The sequence below is a fragment of the Crocodylus porosus genome, unplaced genomic scaffold, assembly GCF_001723895.1.
Source record: "Crocodylus porosus isolate Cpor-Errol unplaced genomic scaffold, CroPor_comp1, whole genome shotgun sequence".
Lineage (NCBI taxonomy): Eukaryota > Metazoa > Chordata > Crocodylia > Crocodylidae > Crocodylus > Crocodylus porosus.
The window spans coordinates 101844565-101861921 of NW_017728943.1; the positions used below are offsets into that span (position 1 = coordinate 101844565).

Genomic DNA, 17357 nt, shown 5'->3' on the forward strand with positions numbered 1-17357 from the left:
TTCCCCCTACAATAGTCAGGTAGCTGCCTGGTGGCTTACTAGACCATCATTTCCCTGTTGTTGTGGTAAGAGAGAGCAGCATATCAGTCCGTATGAGCATCCATCAGATCTCTACCCATGCTAATTAGTTTTGGACCTAGGGAAGCATGCTGCAAATTATGTTCATTTGGGGCATTCGAGTGACTGCTTGCCATTGTCAGCAGTAGGTAGGAATGGGGGCAAGGAGGTGCATCACCTGCTTCTATATCCAGAGCTCGGTAAGGATGAAGAGTAGGAGAGCACTGAGTGGGTTTTTGTTCATTCATCCTATCTTTCTTCCCCTGCCAAATGGACATGAGAGCTAGACAGAGAGAGGCAAAATTGGACCACTAGGTCCCAAACCCACCTGAATTCTGAGTTTCTGAACCTGAAGTCCTTGATAGGCCTTTGGATTCTAAATTGAGGGGGGATATTTTTTTCTGAACAGGGCTTGAGACGACGTGTGCATGTTAAAGACAGATGGCCAAGTAAGGTGGCCATTATTTGGACTGGTGACCCAGCTGGCTGAACCCAAGAGCTTTTTAGCCCCACTGGATCCACATTAGAGCCACCCTAACCTGGCTCCAAACATGTTGGCTCTTTTGTCAAGCTGCTCTTTAACATCATTTAAATTGTGTTGGGAATGCAGTTTTCATGGTTTTTTTCACTGCTAGATGGACAGCCAGACAGGAGTACCAGTATTTGGTATCTTAAATGGATAACGGGATATGTGAGAGAGGGGAGGAGTGTTTAAATCAAAACTATTTGGCCATCTCCAATTCCTGCACAAATCCCCTACGTGCTGGTTTACAGCGTCACTGGCTCCTAGTAAGCAGGACTCTGCTTTCTTTGAAGTACATGGGACCTCTACCACAGAATGGGGCTGGATAAAGCTACCCCAGTACAAATAGGGGATTTGTTTCCACAAACTGTCACTACTCACTCACTTGCTGTATTTGTCATCATATTTACAGATGTAGCTAAGATGAGCAGCAAAAGCTTCTACTGCCAGTGGGCACGGGATCTCTCCACTTTTCCTCTTTATTATAACTCCTGCATCAACAAAAAGAACAGTCGTTAGGGAGCCACAAAATCTCATTACAGTTGAAACTTTGAGTATGCTTTCTGAGAAAAAGACGTGAAAAAGGAGGCACCAGCATGAGACTCCACTTATCAGAACTTGGGTTTATGAACTGAGCCATGTTGAACCTAAAGTTTGCTTCCCTCGTCCTTTCTGACCAGTAGACTCCTGTGTGATTGTATCTAATATCTCTCAGGCATAATTCAGACCAGAGATGACAAGAACTTGGAGCTCTAATCCTAGAAAAACTGAAATCCAAAGAACGGGCAATGAAATCTGGCACTGCTGGGTGCTTGGTCAGACTCATGAGACGGAGAATTTTAATACAGGGTCAGACTTGAAGATCTACAAGGTCCCTTCCGACCCTACTTCTATGAATATGCTGTTATGCTGCGATAGTAAACCAGAACTTGCAAAAGTTCAGGACTGGTTTATCAGAACCCAGTGCTATGGGTCTGTACTGTACTGATCCTTCTTCTGTGGACTGAAACAGCAAGTTATCCATGGGATCAGGAATCTCCTTTGTTACTATTATAAGCCTTGAGCTAGTGGCGTCCACAAGAAAGTCTGTCACCAGACATGGTAAGAAACTGAGTGCTGCCTGCTGCAACTTCTCTGTCCTTCCAAAGTGACTCCTCTCTTCCTCCCCCAGGTGCTTCCTCCAAACCTATTTGCTGCCACACTTGGATGTATATTTTGCAGGCATATACACATACTATTCTAGTGGTCTGAGGAAGAGGCACATTGAGCACTAACCAGCCCAGTCCACACCCATCTGGTGGGGAGAAAAACAGTAATAATTGGCTACAGGTAAGCTGCATTATGTTCCTGCTAGTGGGAGTTGCCCATGTGCTGTTTCTCCTGTTCAAGGACTTGTGCATGTTCTTTAAAGTAAACTATGCCTAGTTTGCATCTAATTGAAAACCAGTGCTGTACAGTAATGCCTGAGCTAGCCCAGGAAGCAGAATGGCTATGTTAGCATAGCACTTGACTTGGGCTAGCTTACCATACTTGTCACTTTACCTTCCTAACCAAACTAGGGGTAAAAACCACCCACACTCTCAGCAGGGTACATTAACATACAGCTAAACTGCTGCTTGTAGCCCAGCTAGCTTGCACAGCAGTTTGTTTTTGTGCCTTTGCTGGAATCATCCTGAAAGATGTGGTGAATGATATGTAAATCCTATGAAGTCAGTGCCATCTCTCCTCGTTACTGCAAAATGGCTTTCCCCTAACAGCTAAGAAAAGGAGAAGGGTATTTGTGTAATGCAGGCCTTTTAACAAAACAACTTTCTTCTGGTTTTAAAACTTAATTTCTTTTAATTTGCTCACTATTTGCTTTCATTGAAAATGCAGCATGATTACAGCTACATGGGCACCAAGTACTCCCTCTTGCTTTCTGTTACAACCAGTTTAATTTCCTTAGTTCTAAAACACATGCAGATTTTTTTCTTGCACTTCTCAGGCTTAGGTCAGGCAGTAGGGAGAATCAGGTTGATAGTGGGGACAGCTACATGTGCACTTTACTGCAGACTTGACTAATTAACTCTGCAGTAAAGCATCACCATCCACACATGCAGCGCAATTAGGCTAGAGTAAACTAATTAACTCTGCCATGGGACAGTACTGCCCAGCACAAGTACTATTCCATGATGGAGTTATTTAATCTGCTGCAACACATGTGTAGACAGCGACCAGGGCTGGCTGGGGCATGAGGGTGCTACAGTTTGGGGGCTGCCCTTCACAGCATGGTGAGCCAGGTCAGAGCAGCCCTGGGCTGGCCCCCAGGGCTCCTGCCAGCCCCGGCTGTGCCACCCCAACTCAATGCACCGCAGTCCTGGATACATGTGTAAACACTGGTTCCCAGAAGTAATAAACTCCAGTGCAAACTGTGTTAACTGTAAGTGTAGATGTGCCCAGAGAGGCAGAGTAAGTCCTCCTGGACATGCACCGCATGTCCAAACAAGCGCAAACATGCAATATATCAATATGTAGCGCTACAGACCTGTCTGCAGCACCACACAGCACATGCAGGCATTCCCCATGCTGCTCCTTTGCAGTGTGTGTGGTGGGGTGGCAGAGGGGTTGACACCCGGGAGATCCTGGGATCAAAAAAAACCCACGCCAGAAAAAAAAAAAGCAGGACAGTGCACGTGATGACAATGTGCATCACCCAAAATAGGAGTCTGGCAAGCTGGAGCCACACTTTGGCTGCCAGCCAGGCTTCCTGATGCAGAAGTGCCACAGCTGCAGCTCCTGGGGGTCCCCAGGACCCCAGGTAAGGCTGCTGGGGTCAGCACAGTTGCTGGCCCCAGCCTCCCCTACCCCACACAGGGTAACCTGCTGTGCGCCACAGGGCATGTGGCATGGGCATTCCCCAGGGAAATATGTCCCTGTTCATCTGCACGTGCCCTCAGAATAGCTATGAAGTGTGAAATCCCATGAGACTTTGGGTGAGGTCACTAGGAACTTCTTGGTGGTAGACCACCAGGACGCCAACTACAAGACCCTTGTAAGGGCAGAAGCAAAACTGCTGGCTCTGTATTATAAATAGTTGTATATAAGAGTTATATATACAAAGTTGTTTATCCACTACAAGCCTCAAGATACCGCAGATAGTTCCTCAGTAAAATTTGTACAAAAGGTAGTTGTGGTGGCACAAGCTGTTCCTAATTTCTGGCCTTTTCCATGGAAATCTCTGGGGGTGTGTCCTTCAACCAGGCCCACCTGTGAGCAGAGCACTGATGTAGTTCATCCCCTCAAGGAACTTCTGGAAAGACCGTGCTGCAAACAAGGGTCTTCTTTCCCAGGACAGCGGGAGTGGGCACTGCTGCTGAGTTTGCAATTTTAATGCAACCCATAATGGTGTATTTTACATGAGACTACTTTTGTTGCTAAGAGCTTCTAGCCCTTCTGGTTGCTGAAAGGAGCTTTAAAATGTGACTGCTCCTCTCAAGGGTAAACATTAAGACTAAATTTAAAAACCAGCTAAAAATGTTCTATAAAAACAAAGAGCGCTTTTTAAGGCAATCTCATGATTTTTTGGAAGCTTGACTAGTGAATTCCGATGCAGCTGGTAATGCATTTTCTTTGTGCCATGAGCACTGCCAACGTTGAATAGAGCTCTCCACGTTAAGAGTGCTCCACAAATACCATCTGCAAAGTCCAATTCCTGAAAAGGTAAGGAAAGGGGCAATCCTATGTTTTCCCACTGTAGAAGTGCTCATGCTCACTTTTCCTGGGTGCTAGAGTGAATTCTCAGAAAGGATCAGTGGTGACATGTAGGGGGTGCACAGGGGTACACATGTACCCCTTAAGAGCTCTGGTGCACCCCCTTGTCAGGCCATACTTGCCGCTTAGGTGATGGGTGGGGGGACGAGTGGGAGCACTGGTGCCCCCCTGCAAGAATGAAGAAGTGGCTTCTGGGAGCTCTGCGGTTGCTTTCAGGTGAGTGTGATTGGCTGAGGGGGATCCTCACCCCACCCCTGGTAGGCAAGATTGGCTGCGGGGGACCCCCCCAGTTGCTGACTGGTCACTGGGAGGACACGTGCCCCCCCTGACTCAGATAGCATCAGTTGCCCATGGAAAAGATGTTTAAAAAACTTAGGGCTTTAACCAGTGGAGACTGCTGAAATCAGAGTTTTATTGTTAAAAGTTATCATTTAACAATAAAAGGACTATTCACATTACTTTCCCCTTGGTCTGAGTTCCTGGGGTTTTGTGAGAAATCAAGTGTTTTAGGGAGGTCAATTTAGCTTAATACAGTTACTCTTTCCTCCAACACTTTCCGACTACAAGCTTCTTCCAGGGAGACTGCACAAGGGGTCCTACCACCACCAGTGACCTTCAGGAGAAGCTAGCCAGAGACTTTAGAAAAAGAAGCAGCCTCAGCAGCTGTCAGACTGATGCTACTAAGCTTCTTTTGACAGTGGGCTTGGGGCATTCTCCATGGATATGGTTCATTTACCCCATCCCCTCTTGTCCACTTCCAGTCTCCATGCTTCCTTCTTTTCTTCTTCCCAGACTTCATCCTCTTCCTGTAAGAGTCCCCTGAAGTTATCTTTATTTAAATAAGCCACCCTTTTAATGAAATCCTACCTCAACACATTAAAACATAGCTCCATGCCTACCCATACAACCCCATGGCACTAATGTGCCACTTTTAATTTGCTTGCTCCTCTGTTTTAGTGGTGTAGTACTTTTCCTCCACCCTTTGACTCACTAAGGTTGTACATAAAAATGCCTCAAAGAAAAATCTAGGGTTCTGAAAATGTGCAAAACTCAAGCTGGGTTCCATCAGAAACTGGTCTGGTTTCCTGTGTGCAATGTGCTGCCACCCACCTTTACACTCAGAAAGAGAGAGCCACCTGTTCCCACTCTCATACCCACTTTGTTTCAGGACTGCTTTCTGTGACCACACTCCCACTTACCCCATTGACTTTTGTATTTGTTTCCTGCCTTTCCCACTCAATCCACAGGCTCAGCAATGGCTTTGCTATGAATTTTTCACTCCACACATGACACCTTCAGTGGAAGAGACTTCTTGGGCCAGATCCTTAAGCTGTTGAAACTGGCATCACTTTATGACTTCAGAAATGTCAATTTATGCCAGTTGATAGTTTGGTCCCCTATGCATCTCACTAAGTCTCCAACTCTCCTCAAATCTCAGCTGAAGGTGCTTTCGTCTCTCTAGCCTGTATCTCAAAAATTGTTTTTTACAGTTTGCTACTATGGCTAAAATTATACTAACATTTGACATTTCTGTTTGTTATATAAAATGAAATTCAACTGGTTTTAGATTTGGTGGGTTCTCTATATTATGCCCAAACATGTAGTTTTTGGTTTTTTTTAAAGGTGGTGTTGACTATTAAATACTGGTGACATTAGACAAACGTGTAGCAGCTTTTAGGGACAGAAGTTATACCAGTAATCAGAAACTGGTTTAAACCTGTAACAGAACAGGAGTTCAAGTGGGCCACAAAAAATAAAGTTTGAGAACCACCGTCTTAGACAATGGAACTAATAAGAGAAATATTAAATGGACCCACATTTAGTTTTTGAATTTTTTTTCTTTCTTTTCATTTTCAAAAACCTATTTCTAAATACCTGAGTTGTCCTTTAAAAAATCTTTAACAGGAGTTTAAGAAATGTTTTACTATCATCTAAAACTATTTCCAAATATATTTTTTTTAACTGTCTTGTTTTTTTCTTTTTATCAGCTGCTAAAAAGAAAAAAAAAAAGTTCAGTATATGTTAGGAAGTGTAATCAGACTTTCTCTTGGCAAAAGCAACATTTGTAGTGAATAGGTTTTAAATCTCTCAGAAACTAATTGATAAATGCTTATAGGGCTTTAAGACTAAATATTGTGCCCAAATACACCATGCCTTTAGAAGTTACTGTTTTCAAAGATTCATGCTGCAGTGATTCCATGAAACATCCTGTCCACACACCAGTAATCAACAGGAATATAAACTTTAGCATCTAAAAAGGTAGTTTGCTCTTTTATCTGCATCAATAGGTAATCCTAGTAGCAGTAGTTTTGTTATAGCTTTTATGTGGAGAAGACTACTTGCCACCAAGTTTTTAGCCACTTCATGCAGGTTAGCTAATACCTTAGTAAACATTTTAAACTATGGGAAATAAATAGGGTAGAAAGTGAAATAATAATTAATATTATGGTCTATCTGGGTTTACAGTGTCCATAATTTCTCTGGACTTACCAGCCTACCAAGTATCCCATCTGGTTCTGTGGCCTATAATAAAAAGAAGTCCACGTACAGATGAAAATACTGCTGACTGCTTACCTTGTTGAACTGGAGAATAGGCATTAGTGAGAAAACGAAAATGCCCTTTGTTATACCAGCAGATTAGGGACATGTTTCCCTTCATCTTTATTCTGTACTGTCCTCTGGACTGGGGAGCGTCTGGGTTATTCAGCATGGATGGAGGTAGGCCTGTGCAGTCACTCTTCCTGGAGCTCAGCAACCCACAGCAATAAATCTCTGCATATGAAAGAGAAAGTCCATTAGCAACTCTTCCTGTGGATGCAGAGAGAAAGGATGGTGGGGCTGTCTGATCTAGCTTTTCAGGAAAGGTCTTTCTTTAGTAAGCTAAGATAGCAGAAACGTAGTTTGGCTAAAATCTTTTTTTCTAATATCCAAGATCTGTTGTTGTTTTTCCTTGTAAAGTCCAGTAAGTTCATGAAGCCAGTCTCAAGATGAACACTTAATATGATGCGAAGGAGAATTCAACCTGAACATCTGAGATCTTCCAAAGAGTAAGATCAAGTAGGATAATGCAATATCTTTCCATAACAGAGACCTTGTTGGTTGGGTTTCTTAACAAGACTGAATAAAGGAATGGAGAAAATGCTGCAGAGAGCCTTTATGGACTAGTGACTTAATCAGTCTCTTTCATGTTTGAGATAATAAAGCGTGAGGAAGGCAAAAAAAGCCTGTGGCTTCTGAGATGTCAAGGCGCGGGTGAGTTCTCATAAATGGCTCCCATGACACCTTTTTAATTCTACAGCATCCAGCTGACAGCTTCTGGTGCCAGCAGCTGACAAGTCAGCCACCAGCAGCCAACCAGTAAAAACCCTGCTCATCCCCCTGGTCATGTCTCCACCTCCAATGTTTATTTTATGAAAAAGGGAGCAATAAGGAAATTTAACCTCTCAGTGGGCACAGCTCCACATTCATTAATGTGCAGTGGTTACTGCGCATTTAATTTAGTAATTGTATAATCAAGTACTAAATAAATGCTCAGTAACCGGAGGTACTATGCAGTGAATGCCTTTTTAGTGACGGTACTGTGCAGTAGCCTAATACTACTGTGCAGGAGTGTATTAGCACTACTGGTGCTGTGATGTGCTACTGCACAGTAGTATTAGGCCACTGTGCAGTTAGTGTCTCATGTAGAGATGCCCTCTAGCAATTGAACTAGTTTGGTTGCAATAACAGAGCCACTTAACTCATGTTAATGAAAACCAGACCCGACTTGCATTATGCATTTCTATGTGGTAAGAAATACCAGTGTGCTATTTCTATTAATTTGAATCAAGTAATGTAATTCTTATGCAAAGAAATTCAAGAAATCTTAAAAGGAAGTCTCCTCATAGTCTCCAAAGGTTTTATTTCAATCAGCTGAAGGGAATGAGTGTGTATGCACCCATGTATACTCATAGTGAAGTACTTATTATGCCAGAGTTCTCCATTGAACTAGAAGCTTCAGGCTGCTGCATTTCAAAAGGTAAAATGAAATAGGCTTGTCAACTGAGAGCGGTGACCTAAATTTTTCAGTCGGGCTGAAATCTGCTTGTCAGAATCTAACCTGTCATCCCACAGCAAATAAGGAAGGGGAAAAAAAAAAAAAATCAAATCAAACCCTCTCTCAAGGGAATGCTACAACCTACATAAGTGATTCTGCCTCTCTACTCAGTTCTTTGGGGCAAGGGCACTCTTTGTTCTGTTCTCGTACAGCCTTCGTAAAAATGTTAAACTGATGCAAACCAATGAACTACAGGCTGGAAGACCATACGTAGTTAACCTTGCGGGTATGTTACAGCAGAAGTTTAAATTATTCTTTCCCCAATAGCGAGAAATGGAACAGCCATTGCTCCAGTGACACGAGACTCTTCTTAAGTGTCAGAATGGTCCAAAACTTCATCGGCTTATTTGAGAGAGAGAGGAGATGTATGCTAGCTCAAGGGGTCCTGCCAATTCTGGCAGAAAAAGCCCTGAGACAATGGAAATTTCAATTCAGTGTTTAACCAGTGTTCCTGAAAACTTCAACAATCTAAGCTTTTAGTTGTCAATACATGCCAAAGAGAGCTTCACCACTGTAGTGAGACTGGAGCTCTGAGACTACCCCAGAAGTCCTTAAATTGGGGCCATTTTTTCTTTAGATGTTAGCAATTTAGGGCTGACAACTCACTGAAGGTGTAGAGGTGTATATATAGCCTGCCTTCTAAATCACTGAAGGGCCATGCTGATTCTTCCCAGTAGAGGGCACTGGCATACCAGTACACTATAAATACAGGGCTGCTTAGAACCAAATACAGCAATGATTACTGCTGAGGTCCAAGGTAATTAAGTGCAGCCTTTCCCTGAGCTTAGATAATAAGCTTGCAAAAGACAGTGGCAGATGTTTTGCTCTTTTCACAGGATAATGGAAACCATCAGGAACCATCTTACCATCTCTCAGGAACAAATAATGAAGAATCTATGTGATATAAACTAGGAAGTGGTGACAGTTATGACTGCCACGGATTGAATAATATCATTTGTTGTGGATGGCGTGTTTAATTTGTGGGGCTTTTTGAAAAGCTGTACTTGCAACATACAGTTGCTATGGCAGTAGGTACAATAAAAATTAAGCCCATCTGGCTCAATGGCATTTTCCATGCAATTAAACTTGGATCATAAGACATTTTATTACAGTCCAGAAGATGATGAAGTTTTACACAAAACTCAGCATAGAGCAATTCAACGGAGCCCAGTCTTCCTCCTCTTATTGTTACATTTGTGCTACAACTGGAGGTGTGACTGTTACCAAGCTAGTTCTGGTAATGGTGCTAGTGAGCACATGACCTCATGGGCTTTGACCCAGGCTAGCCATCCAAGGACATGCCCTGAGTCCCCTGGAAGGCCAGAACAGATAGGCTGTGCCAAAGCCTGTGTCACCATAACTTCGTCATCATAGTTACCCAAGCTAGCTGGATTAAAGGTAGCTCAGGGATACCTACAGAGATACCCCTCAATTACAATTAAGCCAGAGTCAAAAGCAACAGACCTGTTTAAAAGGGAGATAAAGAGAAACAAGCACTCCACGAATTAGTGTTTTTTATAACCATTATTACTCAACATGCAAAGAAACCAAAACGTGTCTGTTTTGGGGTCTTTTAGATCAAGGTGAGAGTAACTCTGCCACTGAGAGAGACTACATAATTGGGCTCAAAGGACCAGTGGTCTGACCCATTATGGCATTGCATATGTTATCTTCTAAGTGATTCAGGAGTCAGTGAATCTCAACAAGTTCAGCGGTTCAGTTCAGAAAGGGAGATACCTGATGATCATCAGGAGCAAGCTTGAAATCTCAACAAGGACAAGCTTTCTTGTAAGACTTCTGGCATTTCTGTCTCTGGTCTTGGTTGAAACGCCTCATAGAACAGCTTTTCTTGTAGCATTTCAAGTGCCTTACCTCTTGGCAGTTAGGGAATAAATACATTATTTGGCCACTGGATACTTCGGCCCCTTACTATAGGCTTTGTTACCTGGTTTTAAGAATGGTCAGAGTTGATCTGATTTTTCTGAAGTTCTCTCAGCCCACATATTTTCAAAGACCTAATGGGTCCTTGAAAACTGAGTTTACTGATATTTCTTATGTTCCCTTCTCCACCCCTCCACAGACACTTTGGGACAATAGTGTTAATGTTTTAGAGACCTTAATATTTCAAACCTTGTTGAAGTTATGAAGCATAAGGAAAAAGGACAACATTCAGGCTAAAGGTGCCAGAAACAAAATGTGGTTAGCAAGACTTTCTAAAGGGAGTTACCACAGTTCCTTGGGGGGACACAGTTCAACATGCCCCTGCCAAGTCAGCAAACTAGCCAATAACACTAAAAATGTAAGAGACCAAAAAAAACAACCCCTCTACTCAACATAAACACCTCCACAACCTGCATTGTAAGAAGCATCCAGCTTTTTAACAATAGGTGCATCTACATGTGCAATTAATGCTATTCAATTTACTGCACAGTAAATTCAGGTGCATTAAATTGCTCCTAGGCACATGTCTACATGTGCATATGGGTTGAGAGCAAATTGAGCCCAACAGGAGCAGCCTAGTCCAGAGCTGCTCCTGCTCTGCTCTGTCCCCCTGCAGCAGGCAGGGGGTGCTCCAGGCCCCTTGGGTAGGTGCCAGCCCTGGGCTGGCAGGGGTCAGAGGGGAGCTGAGTACAGCTACAAGGGGCTTAGTTGTGGTTCCCTGCTGCCTGAGCTAACTGGGAGCACTTTGGTGCCAGTCAGTCAGGGTCTACACATATGCTTCCGCACATTAGTTTAAAGCTCCATTTTCTAGTACCTGTATCTGTTGGTACCAGCAAACAGTGCTTTAAATTAATTTATTGCACAGTAATTGCTGTGCACATGTAGACAGTGGCACTTTACTGTGTATTGCACATTAGACTAATCCAATACAATGCACATGTAGGTGCACCCCATAAGTAGTAAATCTACTGCCTCACTGTTTCCTCTGCACTAATTCACTAGTAGAAGTGGTAATGGTAACAAATTGGGAAATTACTTCTGAAAGAAGCTAGAAGCTGTGCATCATAAACTTCCATTAAGCCATATAACAAAACATGAACCAAACTGAAAATTGAAGTGCTAACTTATTTGATCAAAAATACACTTACTTTTGAGTTTTTTTAGGAAGGATTACATGAATCAGCTACCTACAAATAGCTGGTAATTCAAATTCTCCCTCCAATACAAATAGGCAATTTGAGTTACTGAGTAATTAATTATGCTGATAGCTGGTATCCATTGCATCTTTTTACTACAACCCAAGAGAAAATCCATGCTGTGTTTTCCTCCTTCACAAGTCTGAGCTTAAAGAGCCACTTTACAAGAGTCTCATAGCTCTATATAGAAGAACATAGTAAGCCCTTACATTTTACCTAAAATAGCTTGAGAAGATAGGCCAAATATTCCTAACCAGACACTTGGCATCATGACTTTCAGATTCTATAATAGCCATGTGGGTTACTTCTAGTGCAATAGGCATTGACATCTTGCCCACATAGCCATTATAATTATGCCACTGAAAAAAACCCTCATGATTTCTTTGAAATACTTCTATACGGTTATAAAAAGTGCTCTATGGAATTACAGTATGCAAGATCTTGAGGCCTAATCCTGCACTGAGTACAGTGTAGACAGACTCCTGTAAAGGCCCAAGTGTAGGACTGAAGGCCCCGACTAGCTATGGTGCTGTACTAAAAGCTCTGGAGTTTTCATTTTTAGTATGATTCAAAGTAATCACTCAATTCTATTTCTGAATGCCCCACATGGATTTAGTTTACTTCAGTGTAAGCCATACTGAAAGCAGAATCTGGCCCTGAATGGTGAACTGGAAGGATCTCTTGTATGGAGGAGCCCTGAAGCATTTACATACAACAAATCCTTGACACTAGCAACTCAAATTTTAGTTACTCTAGAACTCCCTGCTGACAGGAAAATTAGGGAAAAGTTATGATATTGCAGGAGCTGATGCTAAATTTGTCAGTTGACAAGGCAGACATGTTTAATTGCTGCCAGAATGGAAGCATCCATTACTCCAACTATAGTCAATGGGATCTGTGACTACTTGGATAATCTGACTTCTATATAATGTCAAGGATTAAGAAGCACCTGGGAGAGGGCAAGCCCAAGACATCCTCTATACTCCACAAGACTTGCTTGTGAACCTTTCTATTGCAGACACAGCAAATATGTTTTTGTTCTTATAACCACTATTGGTTCCCTAGAAAAAAAGTGCAGTGTGCCAGCAAAAGCACTTCTGTGTTGGTATAAGTGTGCCTATACACTAGGGCTTTTACCAGTATAGAAACAAAAATCAGTCCCTTAACTGGCATTATTACCCCAGCAAGGAAAAAAAAAAAAAAAAATCTAGCCCAGACCTGGCCTTAGTTAAATGTCCAGGCCATCTCCACACTTTTTAAAAATAGAACAGAAGATTAGACACTGAATTTTTAAGGTAAAGAAAGAGATGGGCCCTCCCATTTCCTTTGGAAAAAAGGTTCTCACACCTCCTTCATGCATCATGAAGAAGAGTACAAGTTCAACTTAACTCTCCACAGGTCACCTCTTGATGAACATATTAAGTTACACTCAGGATTAGCCAAGACTCTTATATATAAAAGAGATAAAGCTGAAATTAAGGGTGTTTTCCACTATGACTTTCTGTAGCATACCCAGAAGTGCTTTGGCATTCAGTGCTCCATGGGTCACCTGTCACAAACCTTGTTTCTCAAATTCTTCAAAAAGGTTCAGACTGGTAATGCTAGGGCCAGTGAAGATGATGTAGTTTTTTCCTGATGCATTCTGACAAAGGCTCTTGGCCACCATACTGTGGAGCTGAGGCTTGTTCTTCAGAGCATCCAGTCCATCGGCACCACTTCCTTCTTTGAGATGGACGTAAATCTTAACAAGCAAGTAGAAACAAGAAAGAAAAGCATTGTGGTTATTATGGCTCGGGAAGAAGCAAATGCAGATGTCAGTCCACCAGCTAGATTTCAGTGGAGGCAAGCTGGAAATAAAGACTGTAGACAACTATTTAAATGCCCAGTACACCTGTCAAGGGAGCACTGCACTGTCTTTAAATGACCTTGGAATAGCAGCTGGTACAACAAAGGGAGAGAGAGATCCTTGTCTAGACTCAAGGGCTTTCTGAGTCCTTTCCATGAAGCTGGAAAAAAAAGCATTGTCTTGATGCAGTAAACCTCTACTCTTAGAGATGCTGCTGTATTGATTTTGCACAGGCTTACGTTTGTCAGTAAAAGGTGATGTTTGACCTTTGCGTTCCAAAAACATGGGCCTTTACAAGAGGACCAATGAACCTGTCCATTAGCTGAATAGTATTCAGATTTATAACCTCTTCAACTGCCATTAGAGGGTGATGTGGCCACACACTCATGCCAGAATGACACATTCTTCCATATATGCCAGCTGTCCATGTCCACAGCAGTCAGTATGTTCTACCTCGACCTCAGTACTGTTCTAGCTTAGTTCTTTTGTACAGATCTCTGATTTGAAGGTAAGCCACTAAAACACAGCGAACAGGCAGTCAGGGTGCTTTGAGCTACTTTTAACAATTAAATTGTCCTTCCTAGCTGGCTGGGACAAATCAGATTGTGTTGCTGTCATAGCAACTTAAAGCTAACAATTACCTTTGTCCAGTAAATGTTTCTGCTGTACTCATAAGACCTGGTGGTCACCCACAGCAGGCCACAAATACTTAGGTGCAGTAGCAGGAAAGGTTTGTTCCCTGATAACAGTTAATTATAGCCTCCATCATTGTATGGATAGGTACATACAGTACAACAGTCACCCTTGTTGATGCTCTGCGAACACATACAAAGAGGTGAAATTATCCTCTCTCTCCTACAGGCAGTTGATCTGAAAAAAGGTTATGGCACAGTAGGTAAATAGGGAGTAGCATTTTTTGTACAGAAGACTCCAGGTTTCATTTATTTAATTCACAATATTTGGAAGCATAACTTTTAGTGCATCTAAATGCTTAAACAAAGAAAGGACACACAATTTAGCAATCTTCCTAAATATAAGCCACATGCAGTTCTTCTCATCTGACCACCCTAACCTTCACCCAGAAGTCTAAGGCAATAAATGAGGTTTACAGCAGGCTTCCCATGTCAACAATCAGGGACTCTGATGGAATTACTCCTCCTCTTGGTTCAAAAGTTGAAGACTTCTCAGAAAAATGTAACCTTGCCATCTATCCTGCATTTCTGTAAAAGGGATATTAGCTCTCACTCCTTAGTAGATCAAACTGGTGGGGATATGAACAGAAATACTAGATACTTCCCTAAATTCCAGGAACTGCCTAGCCAGCATTTTCTATGAGTATTACGGGGGGTTTTTTTTTTAAAAGAATGAGCTCTGTACCTGATTCTCCTTTGGCTCCTGATGTCAGCTAAAAGCAAAGTACAAATGAACTACAATTTTTAGAAGGAAGCACAGTTCTGCCTCCCTGCCTTTTCTCCATTCCTTATGATTTATAACCTTCTCCTCTGTGAAGAGCTCCAGGGGTCTGATTTAAATATTCTTAAATTAAACAACATTTTCAAGAAAATCAACATACGTTAGATAAAAAGGCCTTTTGGAAAAATTTTTCCAGAAATGCTTGAGAGAGTGAGAAGCTCAGATCTTAAACTCAGTTGGCACATCTTCACATGCAATTAGTGTGCCTGAATTTACTGCACAGTAAATTGAGGTGCATTAAACTGCTCATGGGTCTTCTCATGTGCCTGGACTGGGAGCAAACTGAGCCTGACAGGAACAGCCTATTCCAGGGTTGTTCCTGCCCTGCTTTGCCCTCTGCAGCAGCCAGGAGGAGTTTCAGGCTCCCATGGGTTCCAGCCCCAGGCTGACAGGCACTGGGAAAGCCCAGAGCTGGTAGGGGGCACAGGGGTTAGACCTGGGCTCTGGGGGATGGGAGAGCTGTCCCTGCTCCAGGGGCAGCACCCAACTGTAGGGAACTTGAGGCCAGCCCTAGCTATATACAGCTGAGAGGTGCCCCCAGAACTGGGACAGCTCCCCACTTCCCTCTGGAGTTTGGGGTCGGCCCCAAGCTCCATACAGCTGGAAGCTTCTCCCAGAACCACGACAGCTGCCCCTCCCCGGCCCCCCCAGAGCTTGTGGCTTAGCCAGGCAGCAATTGTGGCCCCCTGCTGCCCGAGCTACCCAGGAACAATTTGCTCCTGGTTAGGGTCTCCACGTGCACGTCAGTGCATTCGTTTAAAGTGCTTGTTTTCTAGTACCTGTATCTGTTAGCAATAGCAAATGGCACTATACATTAATCTACTGTGCAGTAATTGATGCACACCTGTAGACAGTGAGGCTTTGCTGTGCATTAGATTAATCTAATGTGCAGTAAAGTGCATGCATAGAAGTGTGCGGTGAGACTTAAGGTCTGAAGTAATTTAGGTGCGTTTCAAATTTTTACTCTTAGCTAAGAGCAAAGGCTGAGACTTTCCAAGCCACAGAGGGATGAGTGCAAGCTGTAGAACTTATATGTTTAAACTTGAATGACATTTCTAGGTTTTGTTAGTAGCACTGGAAATTCTCAGTACAAATCCCCAAAGCTAAGTACAGACAGTCAAAAAGCTGGAAGCTGAATCAATTCAATCTTTGCAGGTTAGTCTACCCTGCATACACTGAACTGATAAGCAAGTGACCAGACATTCACTTAATTGCAGAAATATAGCCACATGCCCACAGTGACTAGGGCTGTGTGAAATTTCACCACCAGTTGCATTTCGATGCTCTTTTGACCTGTTTCGAGGTCGAAACAGCAAAATCAAAATGAAACGGATATGGTCGAAACAGCCTCGAAATGAAACAAGGCAAGTTGAAATGTTTTGCTGTTTTGACATTTTGCCCATAGTCTACAATGAGGAAGGTCAAAACAGCCTATAACTTTGTCATTTCTGGACAGATTTGGATAAAACTTGCAGAAATGGTATCCCCTTCTGAGGGCAGAAAGCGTGTCAAGTTTCAAGAAGATGGGTGCAGGGGGTTTGGAGAAACTGCACCCCAATATCTTGAGAGCCAAACTTACGTCACATGTATGTGTTAAGCCACAGCAGGGTCAAAACTGAAGGCATGCTAGCCCCTGCTGAGGCCACAAAGTCTTCCAAGTTTCAAGGAGGTATGTACAGGAGTTTGGGGGAACTGCCCCTCAAGCTGTGGACAAGCAAAACTCGTGACATGAGTGACACTGCGTATATTAAGGCTCAGCAGGATGAAAGCTGCAGGCCTGCCAGCCCCTGCTGAAACCACAATGCCTGCCAGCTGTCAAGGAGATCGGTGCAGGGGGGTTCTGGGGTCCTGCACCCCTAGCTGCTAACAGACAAAACCCTTGACATGGGTGCTTGTGCAACTGACTGTGTCCGTCTTGGGGCAGTTGATTGTCTGTATTGATTATTTCCTCTCCTTAGTCTCTGGTTTTGCAGGTGTTAATCCATGCTCATTAAGACATTATGTAGTAGCTAGGTACTGTGTATTGAGCTGGTCCCTGAGTGACTCATGATTAACTGGTAACTGGTAACACAGTAGCTTAGCAGTCAGGCCTGCAGTAGTCCCCCCCTCCCCCCAGTGCCCCAAGACAGACACAGTTGCACAAGCACCCATGTCATGAGTTTTGCTTGTCCACAGCTTGAGGTGCAGTTGCCCCCAAACCCCTGCACTTATCTCCTTGAAACTTGACAGACTTTGTAGCCTCAGTAGGGGCCACCACCCCTGCAGTTTTCAGCTTGCTGCACCTTAACACACACAGTGTCATCTATATGACGCCCCAGGGGAGGCACACCCAGGCCTAGGGTCAGTGAGGACCTAGTCAAGAAGCTTCTGGAGGGACTGGATGTATTTAAATCAGCAGGTCCTGATGATCTCCACCCCAGAGTGCTGAGGGAATTAGCAGAGGTCACTGCGGGACCCCTGGCATGGCTTTACGAG

At 43.3% G+C, this 17357-nt stretch overlaps 1 protein-coding gene across 1 annotated transcript in view; it reads right to left on the reverse strand.

Moving 5' to 3' along the window:
- PGBD5 (piggyBac transposable element derived 5) overlaps positions 1-17357 on the reverse strand; it is a 107231-nt gene that overhangs the window by 11344 nt on the left and 78530 nt on the right. Inside the window, exons 5-7 of the mRNA XM_019548622.1 lie at positions 13124-13304; positions 6905-7102; positions 966-1071 (exon numbers count right to left, since the gene is read on the reverse strand). Coding sequence (XP_019404167.1) covers positions 966-1071; positions 6905-7102; positions 13124-13304 — 485 coding nt within the window. The remainder of the gene's footprint in view (positions 1-965; positions 1072-6904; positions 7103-13123; positions 13305-17357) is intronic.